Here is a 17,524-nt window from a genome sequence, read left to right on the forward strand (position 1 = left end):
TTCCCCCCCCCCTTCGTGGGAAAGCTTGATTCCACAATCCTCGTTTTAATGAGCCCCCCTCCACAAATAACCTGCTTCTTCTTTTATCTCACCCGTGATTTTAATCAGTTTTTTAAACATTTTCTCGCACATGTAGTCGCCAATTGTCACTGTGACTGTGTTTATTGTAATCTTATATCATTAATGTATTCATATGTTTTATGTAATTATGATGTTGTTGTTTGTTGCATGTGTTTTTGGTTTTATTTTGCTGTAATTTGCTGATTAGGCTTGGCCTCATGTAAGCTGCTCTGAGTCCCCGTTGGGGAGATGGTGGCGAGGTATAAATAAAGTTTATTTATTATTATTACTAGCCATCCCCTGCCACGCGTTGCTGTGGCCCACATAGGGGTTTTGCGGCCCATTTCTATTGTTGGTGGAGTTCAGAATGCTCTGTGATTGTAAGTGAACTATTTTTTTTTTGTCGTGTCAGGAGCGACTTGAGAAACTGCAAGTCGCTTCTGGTGTGAGAGAATTGGCCGTCAGCAAGGACGTTGCCCAGGGGACACCCAAATGATTTGATGTTTTTATCATCCTTGTGGGAGGCTTCTCTCATGTCCCCACATGAAGAGCTGGAGCTGACAGAGGGAGGTCATCCGCCTCTCCCCAGATTCAAACCTGCGACCTGTCGGTCTTCAGTCCTGCCGGCACAGGGGTTTAACCCACTGCGCCACCGGGGGCTCCAAGTGAACTATAAATCCCAGCAACTACAACTCCCAAATGTCAAGATTCTATTTTCCCCAAACTCCACCAGTGTTCACATTTGGGAATATTGAGTATCCGTGTAGAGTTTGGTCCAGATCCATCATTGTTTGAGTCCACAGTGATCTCTGGATGTAGGTGAACTACAACTCCAAAACGAAGGACACTGCCCACCAAACCCTTCCAGTATTTTCTATTGGTCATGGGAGAACTGTGTGCCAAGTCTGGTTCAATTCCATCGTTGGTGGGGTTCAGAATACTCTTTGATTGTAGGTGAACTATAAATCCCAGCAACTACAACTCTCAAATGGCAAAAGCAATTTTTTGAGTGAAGGACATACATTGGTTTGCTAGGTGTCTTGTGTCCAAATTTGGGGTCAATTCGTCTAATGGGTTTTGAGTTCTGTTAATACCACAAACAAACATTGCATTTTTATTTAGATTATTATTATTATTATTATTATTAAGGTTCCAATATGCCTTCCGCATTTGCTGGTTCCCTCCTTTAAAAAGCTTCAGTCCAGTCCATCAAAAATGCTGCAAATTGACCAAGGCAAAATTTGCAGCAAAAGAGAGGCTGGATGGCCATCTGTCGGGGGTGCTTCTGGGCAGCGGGTTGGATTCGATGGCCCACGAGGTGTCTTCCAACTCTAGGATTCTATTATTCTAAATCAGACCAGTACCCAACAGCTGAACACCAAATGGTTTGATAGCAAGCCTTACATTATATTACATTTGATATTTCTTACTCTGTCTCTCCCAAGTTATATGTGATTCGTTGAATAATGTCAGGGACCCAACTGGGACAGCAACAGGTTTAAATGCTCGGAATGGATTGTCCTCAGAATAGATTGATATTCCTGGCTTCTTGCAACGCTTTTCTGGGATTTGTAGTTCACTGAGTTTCCTAGAACACTATGTTGGAAAAGTCTGCTTCTCTTGTTGTCGGAAAGAGTTGTTAAGTGCTATATTTTAAGTGCAAATATCAATATTATAAGTGAAAAATGCAAGAGGTGTGCCACAAATGGCCTCTGTCCACAAGAAGGTGCCAATTGAAAGAAACAAGCAAAGCAGGCAGTTGCAAAAGCATCTTGCAAACAAGACAAAGGAGCAAATTTGAAATATAGGTTCTGGATGCAATTGGAAAAGTGGACTGCCGAAAGAAAGGAATTCCTGAGTCCTGTCCCTTTTTCTCTGGAAGTGATTCCCCCAAAACTGGAGAATTTGCACTGAATGTGGTGACGTGGCACCAGATTGCAACTGAGAGTTGTTCTTGGTGCATAAAACAGTGATGTTTCTCATTCTGTTCAAGGACTAAATACAAGTTCCTGGGAAGAGTTCAGCCTTCATTGAGAGCAGGCCATATTGTGCATTAGCCTCCCATATTTTGTACCCACCAGATATGCTGGACTATAATTCCCATCATTAGGTTGCTGTGAGTTTTCCGGGCCGTATGGCCACGTTCCAGAAGCATTCTCTCCTGACGTTTTGCCCACATCTATGGCAGGCTTCCTCAGAGGTTGTGAGATCTGTTGGAAACTAGGCAAGTGAAGGTTATATATCTGTGGAATAATGTCCAGGGTGGGAGAAATAACTCTTGTTTAATTTAGGCAGGTGTGAAAGTTGCAATTGGTCACCTTGATTAGCATTTAATGGCATTGCAGCTTCAGTGCCTGGCTGGTTGCTGCCTGGGGAATATTTGTTGGGAGGTTTTTGCATTTTATGTTTTTGTGTAATACTGTGTTTATTGTGTTAATGGGCGTGGCCTCATGTAAGCCACCCCGAGTCCCCCTGGGGGAGATGGCGCGGGGTATAAATAAAGTATTATTATTATTATTATTATTATTATTATTATTATTATTATTATTATTATCTGGCCCTGACTGGTTCTTGTCTGGAATTCCCCTGCTTTTTTAATGTTGCTCTTTATTTACTGTCTTAAGTTTAGAGTTTTTAAAATACTGGTAGTCATGGGTTGTTGTAGGTTTTTCCGGGTTATATGGCCATGTTCTAGAGGCATTTTCTCCTGACGTTTCGCCTGCATCTGTGGCAAGCATCCTCAGAGGTAGTGAGGTCTGTTGGAAGTAGGAAAATGGGTTTATATATCTGTGGAATGACCAGGGTGGGACAAAGGACTCTTGTCTGCTGGAGCTAGGTGTGAATGTTTCAACTGACCACCTTAATTAGCATTTGATGGCTTGGCAATGCCTGGGGGAATCTTTTGTTGAGAGTTGATTAGATGTGCCTGATTGTTTACTCTCTGTTGTTTGGTAGCCATATTTTGTTCCTTTTCATGGTTTCCTCCTTTCTGTCGAAACTGTCCACATTGAAGCTGCAAGGTCATTCAATGCTAATCAGCTGGCCAGTTGCAACATTCACACCTGCCTCCAGCAGACAAGAGTTCTTTCTCCCACCCTGGACATTATTCCACAGATATATAAACCTCACTTGCCTAGTTTCCAACAGACCTCACAAACTCAGAGGATGCTTGGCATAGATGTGGGTGAAACGTCAGGAGAGAATGCTTCTGGAACATGGCCAAACAGCCCGTGAGCTTTTTTTGTTGATGTTTCCAGGGCTTGTTTTCTCAAAGTGTTCCATGAAGAAATCAGCCAGGCTTTGAAGCTGCAAGGCTTTTCAGTGCTAATCAAGCTGGCCAACTGCAATATTTCTACCTGCCTCAAACAGATCAGAGTTCTTTCTCCCACCCACAGGTATATAAACCCCACTTACTTAGTTTCCAACAGACCTCACAACCTCTGAGGATGCATGCCATAGATGTGGGTGAAACATCAGGAAAGAATGCTTCTGGAACATGGCCAGACAGCCCAGAAAACTCACAGTAACCCAGTGATTCAAGCCATGAGCCCATCATTGTTTGGGTAAAGGGTGGGTAAGGTCAGGATGGGAATGATGTGTTTCTCCAACTATCATCCACCAGCACTCTCCACCACTGCCAATCCTAGCTAGGACTGCTGGGATTTTGTATGTTTCCAAGACATATGTCTACACAAAGATGTCAGTTCCAGACTCCTCGCTTCCGTCTGCCTCTTTGTTTCCCATCAAGCATCGCTTGCAATTAAGCTGAGATGATGGGCTTATTTCCCTGGATAAGCACAGGCCCAGGTGGGAGCCGGGCGAGATGTCAACCAAAAGGAAGTCTTGACACTGGCAAATTTTAATTCAAATCTAAACCTCTAAATTTGGTTGCTGGCCATGGCAGGAAACTCCTGTTTGCCATATGCAAACCTGGAAGGGGAAATTACACGCCGAGACTCCAAACTGGTGGGGTTGCGGACACTTTGTCAGTCACTCTTGTGTTTAAAGGTCTCGGTGGGGAGGATGAGGAGGGTCATAAATCGGCCCCAAAGAAGAGAACCGTACTCAGCAGCAGAGTAGCAAAGCACAAGGGCAGATGTCTTCACTGTGTCTGGTTGTGATCCCCAGGTTGTGCCAGTCAGCTTTCGTACAATATTATTTCTAGCACTCACTTTTTTTTATAAGTCAGAGCATGGTCCAGAGTAACTCCCAGGTATTTTTATTTGTCGTGTCAGGACAACCAGTCAAATTATATTACATTTCTAATAGAACAAAGCAAACAAACAGACAAAATACAAAATTTGTGAGTTTGGTAGTTGATTAAATGTCCTTCGACCAGTAACTAGCCACTTGGAGTGCCTCTGGTTTTGCTATAAGAAGGTCCTCCATTGTGCATGTGGCTGGGCTCAGGGTGCATTGCAGCAGGTGGTCAGTGGTTTTCTCTTCTCCACACTCACATGTCGAGGATTCCACTTTGTGGCCCCATTTTTTGAGGTTGGCTCTGCACAGTCTGTTCAGCGCCTTCCAAGTTGTCCAGTCCTCTGTGTGCCCAGGGGGGAGTCTTGAGATTGAGATGCTGGGTTTGGGCCTGCCACTTTTGGACTCTCGCTTGCTGAGGTGTTCCAGTGAGTGTCTCTGTAGATCTAAGAAAACTATTTCTAGATTTAAGTCGTTGACGTGCTGGCTGATACCCAAACAGGGGATGAGTTGGAGATGTCTCTGCCTTGGTCCTTTCACCATTGGCTGCTACTTCCCGGCGGATGTCAGGTGTTTTGGCACTATAATGATATATAATAACAATCCTGCAAGAATTCACTAATTTGTGAACAGTTAATGTAAATTATAAACATATTTAACTATAATAAATATAAATGTAACATAAACATATTGGTAAATATGTATTCTTTTCACTTCTTGTGTTGTTCCTTTCAGGGGAGCGTGAGCACAACTCAGTCCTCATTTGTTCCTTTGCCTGGTAAGTATATATTTTTCTCTAGAAACCAGACAGTGGAGACATTTGCGGGTTTAGCTTTGTAGATATGATGAATGGGTTCTTTGTAGGAATGTTCTAGGTCCTCCAGCACAATTCTATTGTCACAATCAACCATGGAGTTGCACTGGAGGACCTAAAGATTCCTGGAGAGGATACCTTTTCAAGCATTTTTAGGTCGTCCAGCATTAAAGGACCTAGAAATTCCTAGATAAGTCCTTTATTGGGTTTATAAAGTAGCATTTTACCAAATGAGTGCCTTTATGTGGACCCTGCACCCTGAAAGTGGCATGACTATTAATCCCAATCTAATCTGATTACCATTATGGACACCTATGCCACATGGAGCCCCCGGTGGCACAATGGGCTGGACCCTTGTGCCGGCAGGATTGAAGACCAACAGGTTGCAGGTTCATATTCAGGGAGAGCATGGATGAGCTCCCTCTGTCAGCTCCAGCTCCCCATGCAGGGACATGAGAGAAGTTTTGATGGTAAAACATCAAAACATCCGAGCGTCCCCTGGGTAACGTCCTTGCAGACAGCCAATTCTCTCACACCAGAAGCAACTTGCAGTTTCTCATGTCACTCCTGACACAAAAAACAAACAAACCCTATGGGTTATTGTAGGTTTTTTCGGGCTATATGGCCATGGTCTAGAGGCATTCTCTCCTGATGTTTCGCCTGCATCTATGGCAAGCATCCTCAGAGGTAGTGAGGTCTGCAGAAAAGATTCCTTTGTCTCACCCTGGTCATTCCACAGATATATAAACCCTTTTTCCTAGTTCCAACAGACCTCACTACTTCTGAGGATGCTTGCCATAGATGCAGGTGAAACGTCAGGAGAAAATGCCTCTAGACCATGGCCATATAGCCCGAAAAAACCTACAACAACCCAGTGATTCCAGCCATGAAAGCCTTCGACAATACATTAAACAAAACCTAAGCCACATTTTTCTACCTTGTGTTCCTCTGACCTCTTTCTTAACCACATTTCCCCACTGTCCATAAAGGTTCCCCCACTGGTTATTATGGGGTTCGGAGATCCCTCGTGTCAGACATGGATTTACAAAGCAACAAGCAGATCCCTGGTGACGTCTACGCCTCTTCCCTCATGACGAAGCCATTCGGTTACGAGTCGCCGGCAGCGCAAGGGTATCCCTCTCTCCTGGACTCCCATTTCATGGACCAATATGTTGACCATCGGGCTGCTTCCGGAGCCTCCGCCCTCTTTGGCGCTTCGCCCCTGACATCCGTTGGGCCGTCGTTTCCAAGCGACTCTGCACACTTTTTAGCCGTAAGTAAATGGAATTGCATATCTTAAGCGGAGAGAACATACACCTGAGGTCCTCCCAATATTGACATCTGAGGTTCTCCAAACATTGATGGGCAACAACTCCCATTATCCATGGCTGGGCCAGTGGGCAACCCACATCAACCTTTGGTTCTGTTTCCAGTCTTGTAGCTGCTTCCTTTCTGTGTAGGATTTGAAGAAAGCATACACAATAAAGCATTGCACCACACACAGTCCTTTCACAACTTTCATTACTAGTCTTCTATTCTAAGATGCATGTCATCCCCCCCTTTTTAAAATACATATCAATAAAGCTTTTTTTCTGCTGATGGTGTTGATGTACACCTTTTCCCTCTCTCTTTTCCTTTCTTCCTTTATTAATACCCTTGCTTCCCCACATACACCTTCCTCTCTCTTTTTCCTCCTTCCTTCCTTCCTTCCTCTCTCTTTCTTTCTTTCTTCCTCCTTCCATCCTTTCTCTCTCTCACTCACTATCTCTCTCTCTTCCTTCCTTCCTTTCTTTCTTTCTTTCTCTCTTCCTCCTTCCTTCCTTCCTTTCTTCCTCTTTCTTTCTTTCTTTCTTTCTTTCCTTCCTTCCTTTCTTCCTTCTTTCCTTCTTTCCTTCCTTCCTTAATTCTTTCCTTCCTTTCTCTCTCTCTCTCTATTTCTTCCTTCCTTCCTCCTTCCTTCCTCTCTCTTTCTCTTTCTCCTTCTTTCCTCTCTCTCTCTCTCTCTCTCTTCCTTCCTTCCTTCCTTCCTTCCTTCCTTCCTTCCTTCCTTCCTCTGTCTTTCCTTCCTTCCTTCCTGTCTCTCTCTATCCCTCCCTCCCTTCCATCCTTCCTTCCTTCTTTCTTTCCTTCCTTCTTTCCTTCTTTCCTTCCTTCCTTAATTCCTTCCTTCCTTTCTCTCTCTCTCTCTATTTCTTCCTTCCTTCCTCCTTCCTTCCTCTCTCTCTCTCTTTCTCCTTCTTTCCTCTCTCTCTCTCTCTCTCTTCCTTCCTTCCTTCCTTCCTCCTTCCTTCCTTCCTTCCTCTGTCTTTCCTTCCTTCCTTCCTGTCTCTCTCTATCCCTCCCTCCCTCCCTTCCATCCTTCCATCCTTCCATCCTTCCTTCCTTACTTCCTTCTTCCTTCTTCCTTCTTCCTTCCTTCCTTCCTTCCTTCCTTCCTTCCTTCCTTCCTTCCTTCCTTCCTTCCTCTGTCTTTCCTACCTTCCTTCCTGTCTCTCTCTATCCCTCCCTCCCTTCCATCCTTCCTTCCTTCTTTCCTTCCTTCCTTCCTTCCTTCCTTCCTTCCTTCCTTCCTCTCTCTTCCTTCCTTCCTCTTTCCTCCCCCCCCTTCCTTCCTTCCTTCCATCCTTCCTTCCTCCAGAACAGTGTATCTCCTGCCAAATATATATATATCGTTTTGGATGACATAGGGAAGGTTAACACCCCAATGGGGTTTCCTATGTGGTCCGTGCCCCTGTACAGAAGATGTCACCTCACTTTCTGTCCCTCTCAAAATTGGATTTTGAAAAAATTGGCTTGCTGTGGAAACAAGGTTCGGTGATATAGCTTCAATGGAGACACCTTTTCCCCATGATAATGACTCTTCCAGGAGTGGATTTCCCTTCTGAGGGGAAGATTTCTCTCACTTCCTGTTGCCTCACCCCTGTTCTTAACTAAGAGTCGAGTGTTTGTAACTCCGGGACTGCCTGTAGTAGAATGTAAATCAAAACTCATGATTGGAAATTGACTGAGTAGACCAGGCATGGGCAAGCTTGGGCCCTCCAGTTGTTTTGGACTTCAACTCCCACAATTCCTAACCGCCTACCGGCGGTTAGGAATTGTGGGAGTTGAAGTCCAAAACACCTGGAGGGCCCTAGCTTGCCCATGCCTGGGGTAGACCTTCTGCCACAAGAGATGGGTCTTCAGTTGCGTTTTACACTCTTAATTTTCAATTCTTAAGGATTGGTGTTGAGCGGTACTTCCTTGATGCCATTTCAGCCAATGTCTCTCATTGCCTCCTTCTCAGAGAGACACCTGGGATCAGTCCTTACCTGACAGTCTGGGTCAATCCGAGGCCTGTCCAGAGTCCCTCCAGGTGCCTCCACCTGCCGGCTGCCTCTCTTCCCTCGATCCAGGGACGTCTTCTCAATACCGAAGCCCCAGTTGGAGCTCCCTCGTCTCTGGGCCGCAGCCCTACTCCTTCCACACCCTTGAGGATGTCCACTATGGCTACTCCGCTTCCTCGGCGTATCCTTTCTCCTCTTTGATGGCCGCCGTGTCCAGCGATTTGGGCTCCAAGGCCTTCCACGCTCCTTCTTCTTCTTTGGAAGAGTCTTCCGATGCAACTCCGCTCCATGAAGGCAACGCTCTTTGGCCGAAGGAAGATGGGAACCCACTTTGGGGCTCCTACGAATCCCGAAGGACTTACTGAGTCAAAGCAGAAGGCTCAATCCACCATCCAAAGGAAGATTTCAACAATCACTGATACTCTCACAACGGAAGGAACCCAACCAGCTTGTTGTGAGTTTCCGGGCTGTCTAGAAGCATTCTCTCCTGATGTTTCGCCCGCATCTATGACGGGCATCCTCAGAGGTTATGAGGTCTGTTGGAAACTAGGCAGGTGGGGTTTATATGAGGGTTGAATGAAAAGTAATGCCTCAACCTTCATAACTCCTCAACTGATGGCAGTACTGGTATGCGGCAGGTACTGGCTTGTTCAGTAGACTCTCCTCTACATTTCCATTTTGATGGGAAGTCTTAGCATTGAACAGATGTTTTGTTAAAGTGCAAAGTATGGAACCCTGCGCACACGATCGGTCAATGTGACTTAATGTAACTTAAGCAACGCTTCCCCTGCCAAAGTTAGTTGGTGCCTCACCAAATTATGAAATCCATGCTTCCATAGCATTGAGACATGGCAGTTATAGTGATGTCAAACTGAATTAATTCTACGGGGGTTGAGTGAAAAGTAATGCCTCCACCTTCATAACTCCTCAACCGATGGCAGTACTGGTATGCGGCAGGTACTGGCTTGTTCAGTAGACTCTCCTCTACAGTCCCATTTTCGCAGGAAGCCTTAGCATTGAACAGATATGTTGTTTAAGTGCGAAGTATGGAACCCTGCGCAAATGATCGGTCAAAGTGACTAAAGCAGTGTACAGTCATTGAATTCTTGACAGCAGAAGGTGTCACCCCAAAGGAGATTCATCAGAGAATGCAAGCTGTTTATGGTGTTTGTGTTGATGTGAGTACTGTGCGTCATTGGGTGAGTAAGTTTAAAGATGTTGAGGTGGGAACATCTGACTTGCATGACAAACAAAGAGTTGGATGACCTGTGACAGCAACCACTGAGTTTCACAAGCAAAAGGTTGACAGATTGATTCGGGACAATCGTCCTATCACTCAGAGAGAAATTTCAAGCATAAGAAACAAGAATGTGTTGGTCACATTATTTCTTTGCTTGGCTATTGGAAAATCTGTACACGATGGGTACCCAGGATGAAAGAACTGTGAGACGCTGGTTGCAGAAACAGTGTGTTGACTTCTTCTGTGACGACTTCAGAGAAGTTCTTCATTGTTGGCAGATATGTATCCAATAGTCTGGTGATTATGTGGAAAAGTGAATAGTGGTAGTTAAAGAGCACATTCTAAGGATTATTTCTGCGTTTGATTTATTAAAATATTCCCATCCAAACCAAAGTAAGTGCACCCAACCTTCAGAGATGGGGCTACAAAGTGGAATCCTCGACATGCGAGTGGGGAGAAGAGCAAACCACTGACCACCTGCTGCAATGCAACCTGAGCCCAGCCACATGCACAATGGACCTTCTTGCAGCAACACCAGAAGCACTCCAAGTGGCCAGATACTGGTCAAAGGACATTTAATCAACTACCAAACTCACACATTTTGTATTTTCTCTGTTTGTTTGCTTTGTTCTGTTAGAAATGTAATATAATTGACTGGCTGCCCTGACACGAGAAATAAATAAAACCCATACTTCAGACATAAATCAATGAAAAGCCCCCCAAAATTGCACGATGAACAGCCACCGAGTTTCCCAAGCAAAATGTTGACAGATTCAGGACGATTGTCATATCACTCAGAGAGAAATTTCAAGCAAGTTAAAGAGCACATTCTAAGCATTATTTCTGCGTTTGATTTATTAAAATATTCCCATCCAAACTCAAGTAACGAAGGTGGAGGCATTACTTTTCATTCAACCCTCGTATATCTGTGGAATGATGTCCAGGGTGGGAGAAAGAACTCTTATCTGCCTGAGGCAAGAATGAATGTTGGAGTTGGCTCAAACAGACTTGCCTTAAGCTGACAAGAGTCCTTTCTCCCACCCTGGACATCATTCCACAGACATATAAACCTCACTTGCCTAGTTTCCAACAGACCTCACAACCTCTGAGGATGCCTGTCATAGATGCGGGCGAAACGTCAGGAGAGAATGCTTCTGGAACATGGCCATACAGGCCGGAAAACTCACAACAACCCAGTGATTCTGGCCATGAAAGCTTTCAACAATACAAGGAACCCAACCATCACTTTGGGCTAAAGACACAACTCATATAGTCAACGCTGCTTACTAGGAAGTACACCTTGCGTGGACAACAAATACATACTGCAATTTTATTCCAAACTAGCTGTCCCCTGCCACACGTTGCTGTGGCCCAGTCTGTTGATCTGGAAAATAAAGTAATGAGAAAGTGTTGGTTTCTAATATATGTAATTTCTTTATGCTTGTGGGTAAACAGGATTTCTTGCTGTTTCTTTGTCAGTGTTGATGTGGAGAGTGTCTGGTTTGCCCACACTGGAACATGCAAGATATCACTGTCCTTCTTTAAGGGTCCCTTTCAAATCTATGATACTATATCTCTCTGTGTGTGTTAATCATATCTATCTATCTATCTATCATCTATCTATCTATATTGATGGCTGGATGGCTCTTTGTCAGGATGGCTTTGATTACGTTTTCTTGCCCTGATGGAGTTGGATTGGATGGCCTTGAGTGTTTTCTGTTGGTCATGGGGGGTTCAGTGTGGGAAGTTTGCCCTGATTCTGTTGTTCGTGGGGTTCAGAATGCTCTTTGATTGTATGTGAACTGTGAATCCCAGTGACTACAACTTCCAAATGTCAAGGTCTATTTCCCTCAAATGCCATCTGTGTTCATATTTGGGTGTATTGAGTGCTTGTGCCAAGTTTGGTCCAGATCCATCATTGTTTGAGTCCACAGCGCTCTCTGGATGTAGGTGAACTACAACTCCCAAACTCAAGGTCAGTGCCCACCAAACCCTTCCAGTATATTCTGTTGGTCATGGGAGTTCTGTGTGCCAAGTTTGGTTCAATTCCAATGTTGATGGAGTTCAGAATGCTTTTTGATTTTAGGTGAACTATAAATCCCAGCAACTACAACTCCCAAATGACAAAATCATAATTTTTTGAGTGATGGCCACTCCTTGTGTTGTGAGATGTCTTGTTGCAAAATTTGGTGTGATTTCGTTCATTAGTTCTTTTGTTTTTAAAGTACTCATTATGACCAGAGCATTTATATATATATAGATGATGGGGAAAGTGTTGGGGAGGAATTATTCTGCAGAGAAATACAGAATTCTCTTTGTTTGTTTGTTTGTTTGTTTGTTTGTTTACACAAAACAGGCACATACCTATAACTCTGAAGAATAAATCCTTCTTAACATCCCACTTCGTTCTGCAATCTTTCGGGATATTAGGGAAAGCTTTTCAATATTTTGGCCTTGCTTTTGGGATGCAAATTGCGACAATTGGTCCTCTCATGGCCAGAAGGGGGAGCTCTTTGCACATCTCTAATATGAATTCTTTGCAGATTTTTCCCCCATTGAAGATGGAAAGAAATAGGGGCAAACTGGAGTCTAGGGGCTCATCCAGACAGTACATTTATCCCAGGAGCTTCCACAGCAAACAGGAGGGTGGTCAGATGCCTTTCCCTGTAAACATGGAAGCAATTGCTACAAAAGGCAAAAAACGCACGATTTCCAGGTGCGGGAATATTGTGGTTTTGAGCCAAATATGCTGATCTTCGCATGTCTGCATGTCCCTGTAATTTTTAAAATCTGGCTTTGTTCCTGGGTTTTAAATGTTTGTTCCTGGTTGGTTGGTTCCTAAAAAGAAGGTGACATTTGAGTAGAAGGTAAAAACTTTGTTTGTGCGCCAGAAACTTCACGAAAGTTTCTACTCCTCTATTCTGCTTTGGTTAGACCACATCTGGAATATTGTGTCCAATTCTGGGCACCACAATTCAAGAGAGATATTGACAAGCTGGAGTGTGTCCAGAGGAGGGCGACTAAAATGATCAAGGGTCTGGAGAACAAGCCCTATGAGGAGCGGCTTAAGGAGCTGGGCATGTTTAGCCTGAAGAAGAGAAGGCTGAGAGGAGATATGATAGCCATGTATAAATATGTGAGAGGAAGCCACAGGGAGGAGGGAGCAAGCTTGTTTTCTGCTTCCTTGGAGACTAGGACGCGGAACAATGGCTTCAAACTACAAGAGAGGAGATTCCATCTGAACATGAGGAAGAACTTCCTGACTGTGAGAGCTGTTCAGCAGTGGAACTCTCTGCCTCGGAGTGTGGTGGAGGCTCCTTCTTTGGAAGCTTTTAAGCAGAGGCTGGATGGCCATCTGTCAGGGGTGATTTGAATGCAATATTCCTGCTTCTTGGCAGGGGGTTGGACTGGATGGCCCATGAGGTCTCTTCCAACTCTTTGATTCTATGATTCTATGATTCTATGAAACGTGTGGAGGGCACATTTTCTTTGGCCAGGACAAAGTTGTGGCCTCATAGTCAATGTTGTACATATTTTCACATGAAGAGAAATCAGGAACAGACATGTATAATCCAGGAACAGCACCCTGTTGTTTGATGCCACAAGTACACAACCAAATCTGTCTGGACAGATGGCCAGGCGCTCAATAATGACATTCTGTTCCTGGCTTGAAAGTGTGTGTTCCTGTTTCATTGTGCAGTGCTAACTTGGGCAGAAGTGGTCCTCCCCCATAAGGTTTATTTGTGTGGCAGATACTTCATGCAACATGTGAACGGCATAGTTTCTCTAGTGCTAAGACCAAGAAGGGAACTTTTGCAGTGATCTGCATATCCGAATCTCTGCATATCTGCATATTCACATCTTGAGGCTTCCAGCAGGAGTCCTGTGGTGGCATCTTGGGAGCCTCTAAACCATCAAGTCTGCACAATGGAGGCAGAAATCCCAGGACCAATAGGTCTGTATATGGACCTCTTCTAAAGTCCCGGGAATTTTTGCCTCTATTTAAAACCCGTGATTTAGTGCTGTCTGGAAGTGCCCTAGGTCAAGTTGTTTTAAACTTAGGATCCAAGGACCAAGTCAGAGTCCTATGGATCATATGCACCTTGCAAAGTGTGCATCTAATCACCTCTCAACAAAAGTTTGCTCTAGGCACTGTCAGGCCATTATATGCTAATCAAGGTGGTCAGTTGAAACATTCACACCTAGCTCCAGCAGGCAAGAGTCCCTTGTCCCACTCTGGTCATTCCACAGATATATAAACCCTTTTTCCTACTTCCAACAGACCTCACTACCTCTGAGGATGCTTGCCATAGATGCAGGCGAAACGTCAGGAGAGAATGCCTCTAGAACATGGCCATATAGCCCAAAAAAACCTACAACAACCAAAGTGAACAATTCCCACTGGATTTGCATGGATGATTTGTTGCTTTGATTTTGTTCCTCAGTTTGTTTTTCAACATTCCAATTCGCAACTTTTAATGTTATTTTTATTTTAGTTGAAATGTGGGATTAAAATGTCAAATCATATATAAAGTATATGCGCTCTCTCTCTCTCTCTCTCTCTCTATATATATACAATATTTATTTATGACATTTATATGCCGCCCTTCTCACCGTGAAGGGGATTCAGAGCGGCTTACAAGTTATACATATATACAATATATTATATTATTAGCATAGCTCAATATTAGTATTATATATTACTATATTGTACTATTTAATACTAATATTTTGCTATGCTAATAATATAATATATTGTAAATATTATATTAGTGTTATATATTACTATATTGTACGATTGGGAGCCCCCGATGGTGCAGTGGGTTAAAGCATTGAGCTGCTGAGGTTGCAGGTTCGAATCTGGGGAGCTGGGTGAGCTCCCGCTGTCAGCCCCAGCTTCTGCCAACCTAGCAGTTCGAAAACATGCAAATGTGAGTAGATCAATAGGTACCGCTCCAGCGGTAAGGTTAACAGCGCACCATGCAGTCATACCAGCCACATGACCTTAGAGGTGTCTGTCTATGACAACGCCGGCTCTTCGGCTTAGAAATGGAGATGAGCACCAACCTCCAGAGTCAGACATGACTGGACTTAATGTCAAGGGAAAACCTTTACCTAACTATATTGTACTATACTGTAATATTATTAATTGACCGAAAGGTCGCAGGCTCAAATCTGGAGAGCAGCATGAGCTTCCGTTGTCAGCCCCAGCTTCTGCCAATCTAGCAGTTCGAAAACATGCAAATGTGAGTAGATCAATAGGTACTGCTCAAGCAGGAAGATTATTAGTACCGCCCTGAGTCGCCTCCGGGCTGATATGGGCGGGATAGAAATAATGTAAATAAATAAAATAAATAAATATGAAATATAAAATTATTGTATTTCATTATTATTATTTGTATTATATTGTATTACATTATAATATTATTAATATTATATGTGTATACAATATATTATATTATTAGGACAGTACAATATTAGTATTATATATTATGATATTGGACTATACAACTATACTGTAATACTATTAGTAATATTACATGTAATATAAAATATAGAATTATCATATTGTATTATTATTAGTAGTATTATAATATTTATATCCCACTTTTATCTCAATCTATAATATATAAAGATATTGGACTATACCACTACACTGTAATATTATTAGTAATATTACATGTAATATTAATTATAGAATTATTATATTGTATTATTATTAGTATTATATTGCATTATAATATAATACAATATAATATAGTATTATAATATTTATAATCTCACTTTTATCTCAATTAATCTATAATATATAAAATAAAGATATTGAACTATTTATTTTACATGTAATATATATATATATAATTATTGTATTATTATTAGTATTATATTGTATCATAATATAATACTATATAATTTAATATTATAATATTTATATCCCACTTTTTTCAATTAATCTATAATATTCAAAGTAAAGATATTGGACTATACTACTACACTGTAATATTATTAGTAATATTACATGTAATATAATAATGTAGAATTATTATATTGTATTATTAGTAGTGTTATATAACATTATAATACAATACAATATAATATAGTATTATAATATTTCTATCCCACTTTTATCTCAATTAATCTATAATATATAAAGTAAAGATATTGGACTATACCACTACACTGCAATATAATTAGTAATATAACATGTAATATAATAATATAGAATTATAATATTGTATTATAATATAATATAATATTGTATTATAATATTTATATCCCACTTTTATCTCAATTAATCTTTAATATATATAAAGTAAATCATCCCCATCTGGTGTTAATCACAGAGTGGGAAATAATACAAATATTTTGGCCATGTTAGTTTGGAAGAATTAAGATGGCAAGAATTGAATTGACATTATTTTTATCTGTTGAGTTTTCTGTGTGTTGCAATACCCATCCTGGGCATTAGAGGGCAGTGTTTGCTAATGCAAACTAGGCTCATCCTTATTGTTTACTTTTCCCTTGCAGTCTAACTATTATTATGTGCCATTGAAAAGAGATCAATGGCCAGTGTCCCAAAAAAATATGTCCACTTGTGGGGTGGTCTCACATCCCACAATCCTTTGCAGCATGCAGCAATGGGGGATGCAAGAATGCAAGAAAAATACCAATGTAGGAAGACGATAATACATAAGGAAAGTGTGCAAAATGCATAGAGAATGCAAAGAAGTTGCATGCAATGCAAACTTTAAAGACAATGCATTTTCTAGATAATAAAATCCTCTCTTGATGTTGTTAGGAATGGTGGGAGTTGAAGTCCAAAACACCTGGAGGGCCCAAGTTTGCAGCTTGGTGTAGAGGCTCCAATAGTTAATAAACGATAACTCAAGTGATAAGGATCACTTTACCCATGGGTAAAGTGATCCTTAGCATAGTCTTAAGAGGGGTCCGGTTTGTGCCAGATTTAGGTGCCAGCCCCTTGGACTCCTGGCTGGATCCGCATTGCATGCCTTCCCTGCTTTGGATGTCTGGCATTTCTGTCCCGTTCGGGCTTGTTCGTACGCAAACACAATCCCTGCATCTGACCCAATGCCTTTGCGGTATTCTGGTCTCTTGCCACATCTCTCCGGAGGCGTCCGTCAAGCGAGAAACCCAAGGAAAGGGTATCACCAGAAAGGCTCCTGGACTTTGCCCTCGAGGTCAACGCAGACGCCTCTTTGGCCTGGACTTGCTTTGGACAGATTGACCGATAAAAACACCCCAAGGCGATGGGGCTCTCTGATGCTATCTACGACTGCAATGCACAGTTCAGGGGCAAAGAGATAAGGCAGGCTTCTGCCAAATTTGGGGCTTCAGGACACTGCGGTTCCCAGCACTCTGGACTAAGCCTTATGGGAGTTGCAGTGCAACATGGAAAGACTTCCAGATAGACCACAATTGCATAGGATGCATCTACATTTGTAGAATGAACACAGCTTGGCACTGCTTTGAATCCCTGGGAGTTGTAGTTTTACAAGGTCTTGAGGCTTCTCTACCAAAGAGAGTTGGAGCCTCACCGAACTACAACTCCCAGAATGCAAAAAGCTTAGAGAGGTTCCTTTTGGGGGGTCTACAACTCCCATCTACATTTGAGAGTTGTAGACCCCCAAATGCATCTACATTTGTAGAATGAACACAGCTTGGCACTGCTTTGAATGCCCTGGGAGTTGTAGTTTTACAAGGTCTTGAGACTTCTCTACCAAAGAGGGTTGGGGCCTCACCGAACTACAACTCCCAGAATGCACAAAGCTTAGAGAGGTCCCTTTTGGGGGTTCTACAACTCCCATCTACATTTGAGAGTTGTAGACCCCCAAATGCATCGCATTTGTAGAATGAACACAGCTTGGCACT

General features: G+C 42.6%; 1 protein-coding gene across 1 annotated transcript in view; it reads left to right on the forward strand.

Annotated features, from left to right (window-relative positions):
• POU2AF2 (POU class 2 homeobox associating factor 2) overlaps positions 1 to 8,759 on the forward strand; it is a 20,601-nt gene extending 11,842 nt beyond the window's left edge. The window contains exons 3-5 of the mRNA XM_067470868.1: positions 4,993 to 5,035; positions 6,061 to 6,344; positions 8,355 to 8,759. Of these exons, the coding sequence (XP_067326969.1) occupies positions 4,993 to 5,035; positions 6,061 to 6,344; positions 8,355 to 8,759 (732 nt within the window). The remainder of the gene's footprint in view (positions 1 to 4,992; positions 5,036 to 6,060; positions 6,345 to 8,354) is intronic.
• The last annotated feature ends 8,765 nt before the right edge of the window (positions 8,760 to 17,524 follow it).

The sequence above is a fragment of the Anolis sagrei genome, chromosome 7 (assembly GCF_037176765.1).
Source record: "Anolis sagrei isolate rAnoSag1 chromosome 7, rAnoSag1.mat, whole genome shotgun sequence".
In the NCBI taxonomy this organism is placed as follows: domain Eukaryota; kingdom Metazoa; phylum Chordata; class Lepidosauria; order Squamata; family Dactyloidae; genus Anolis; species Anolis sagrei.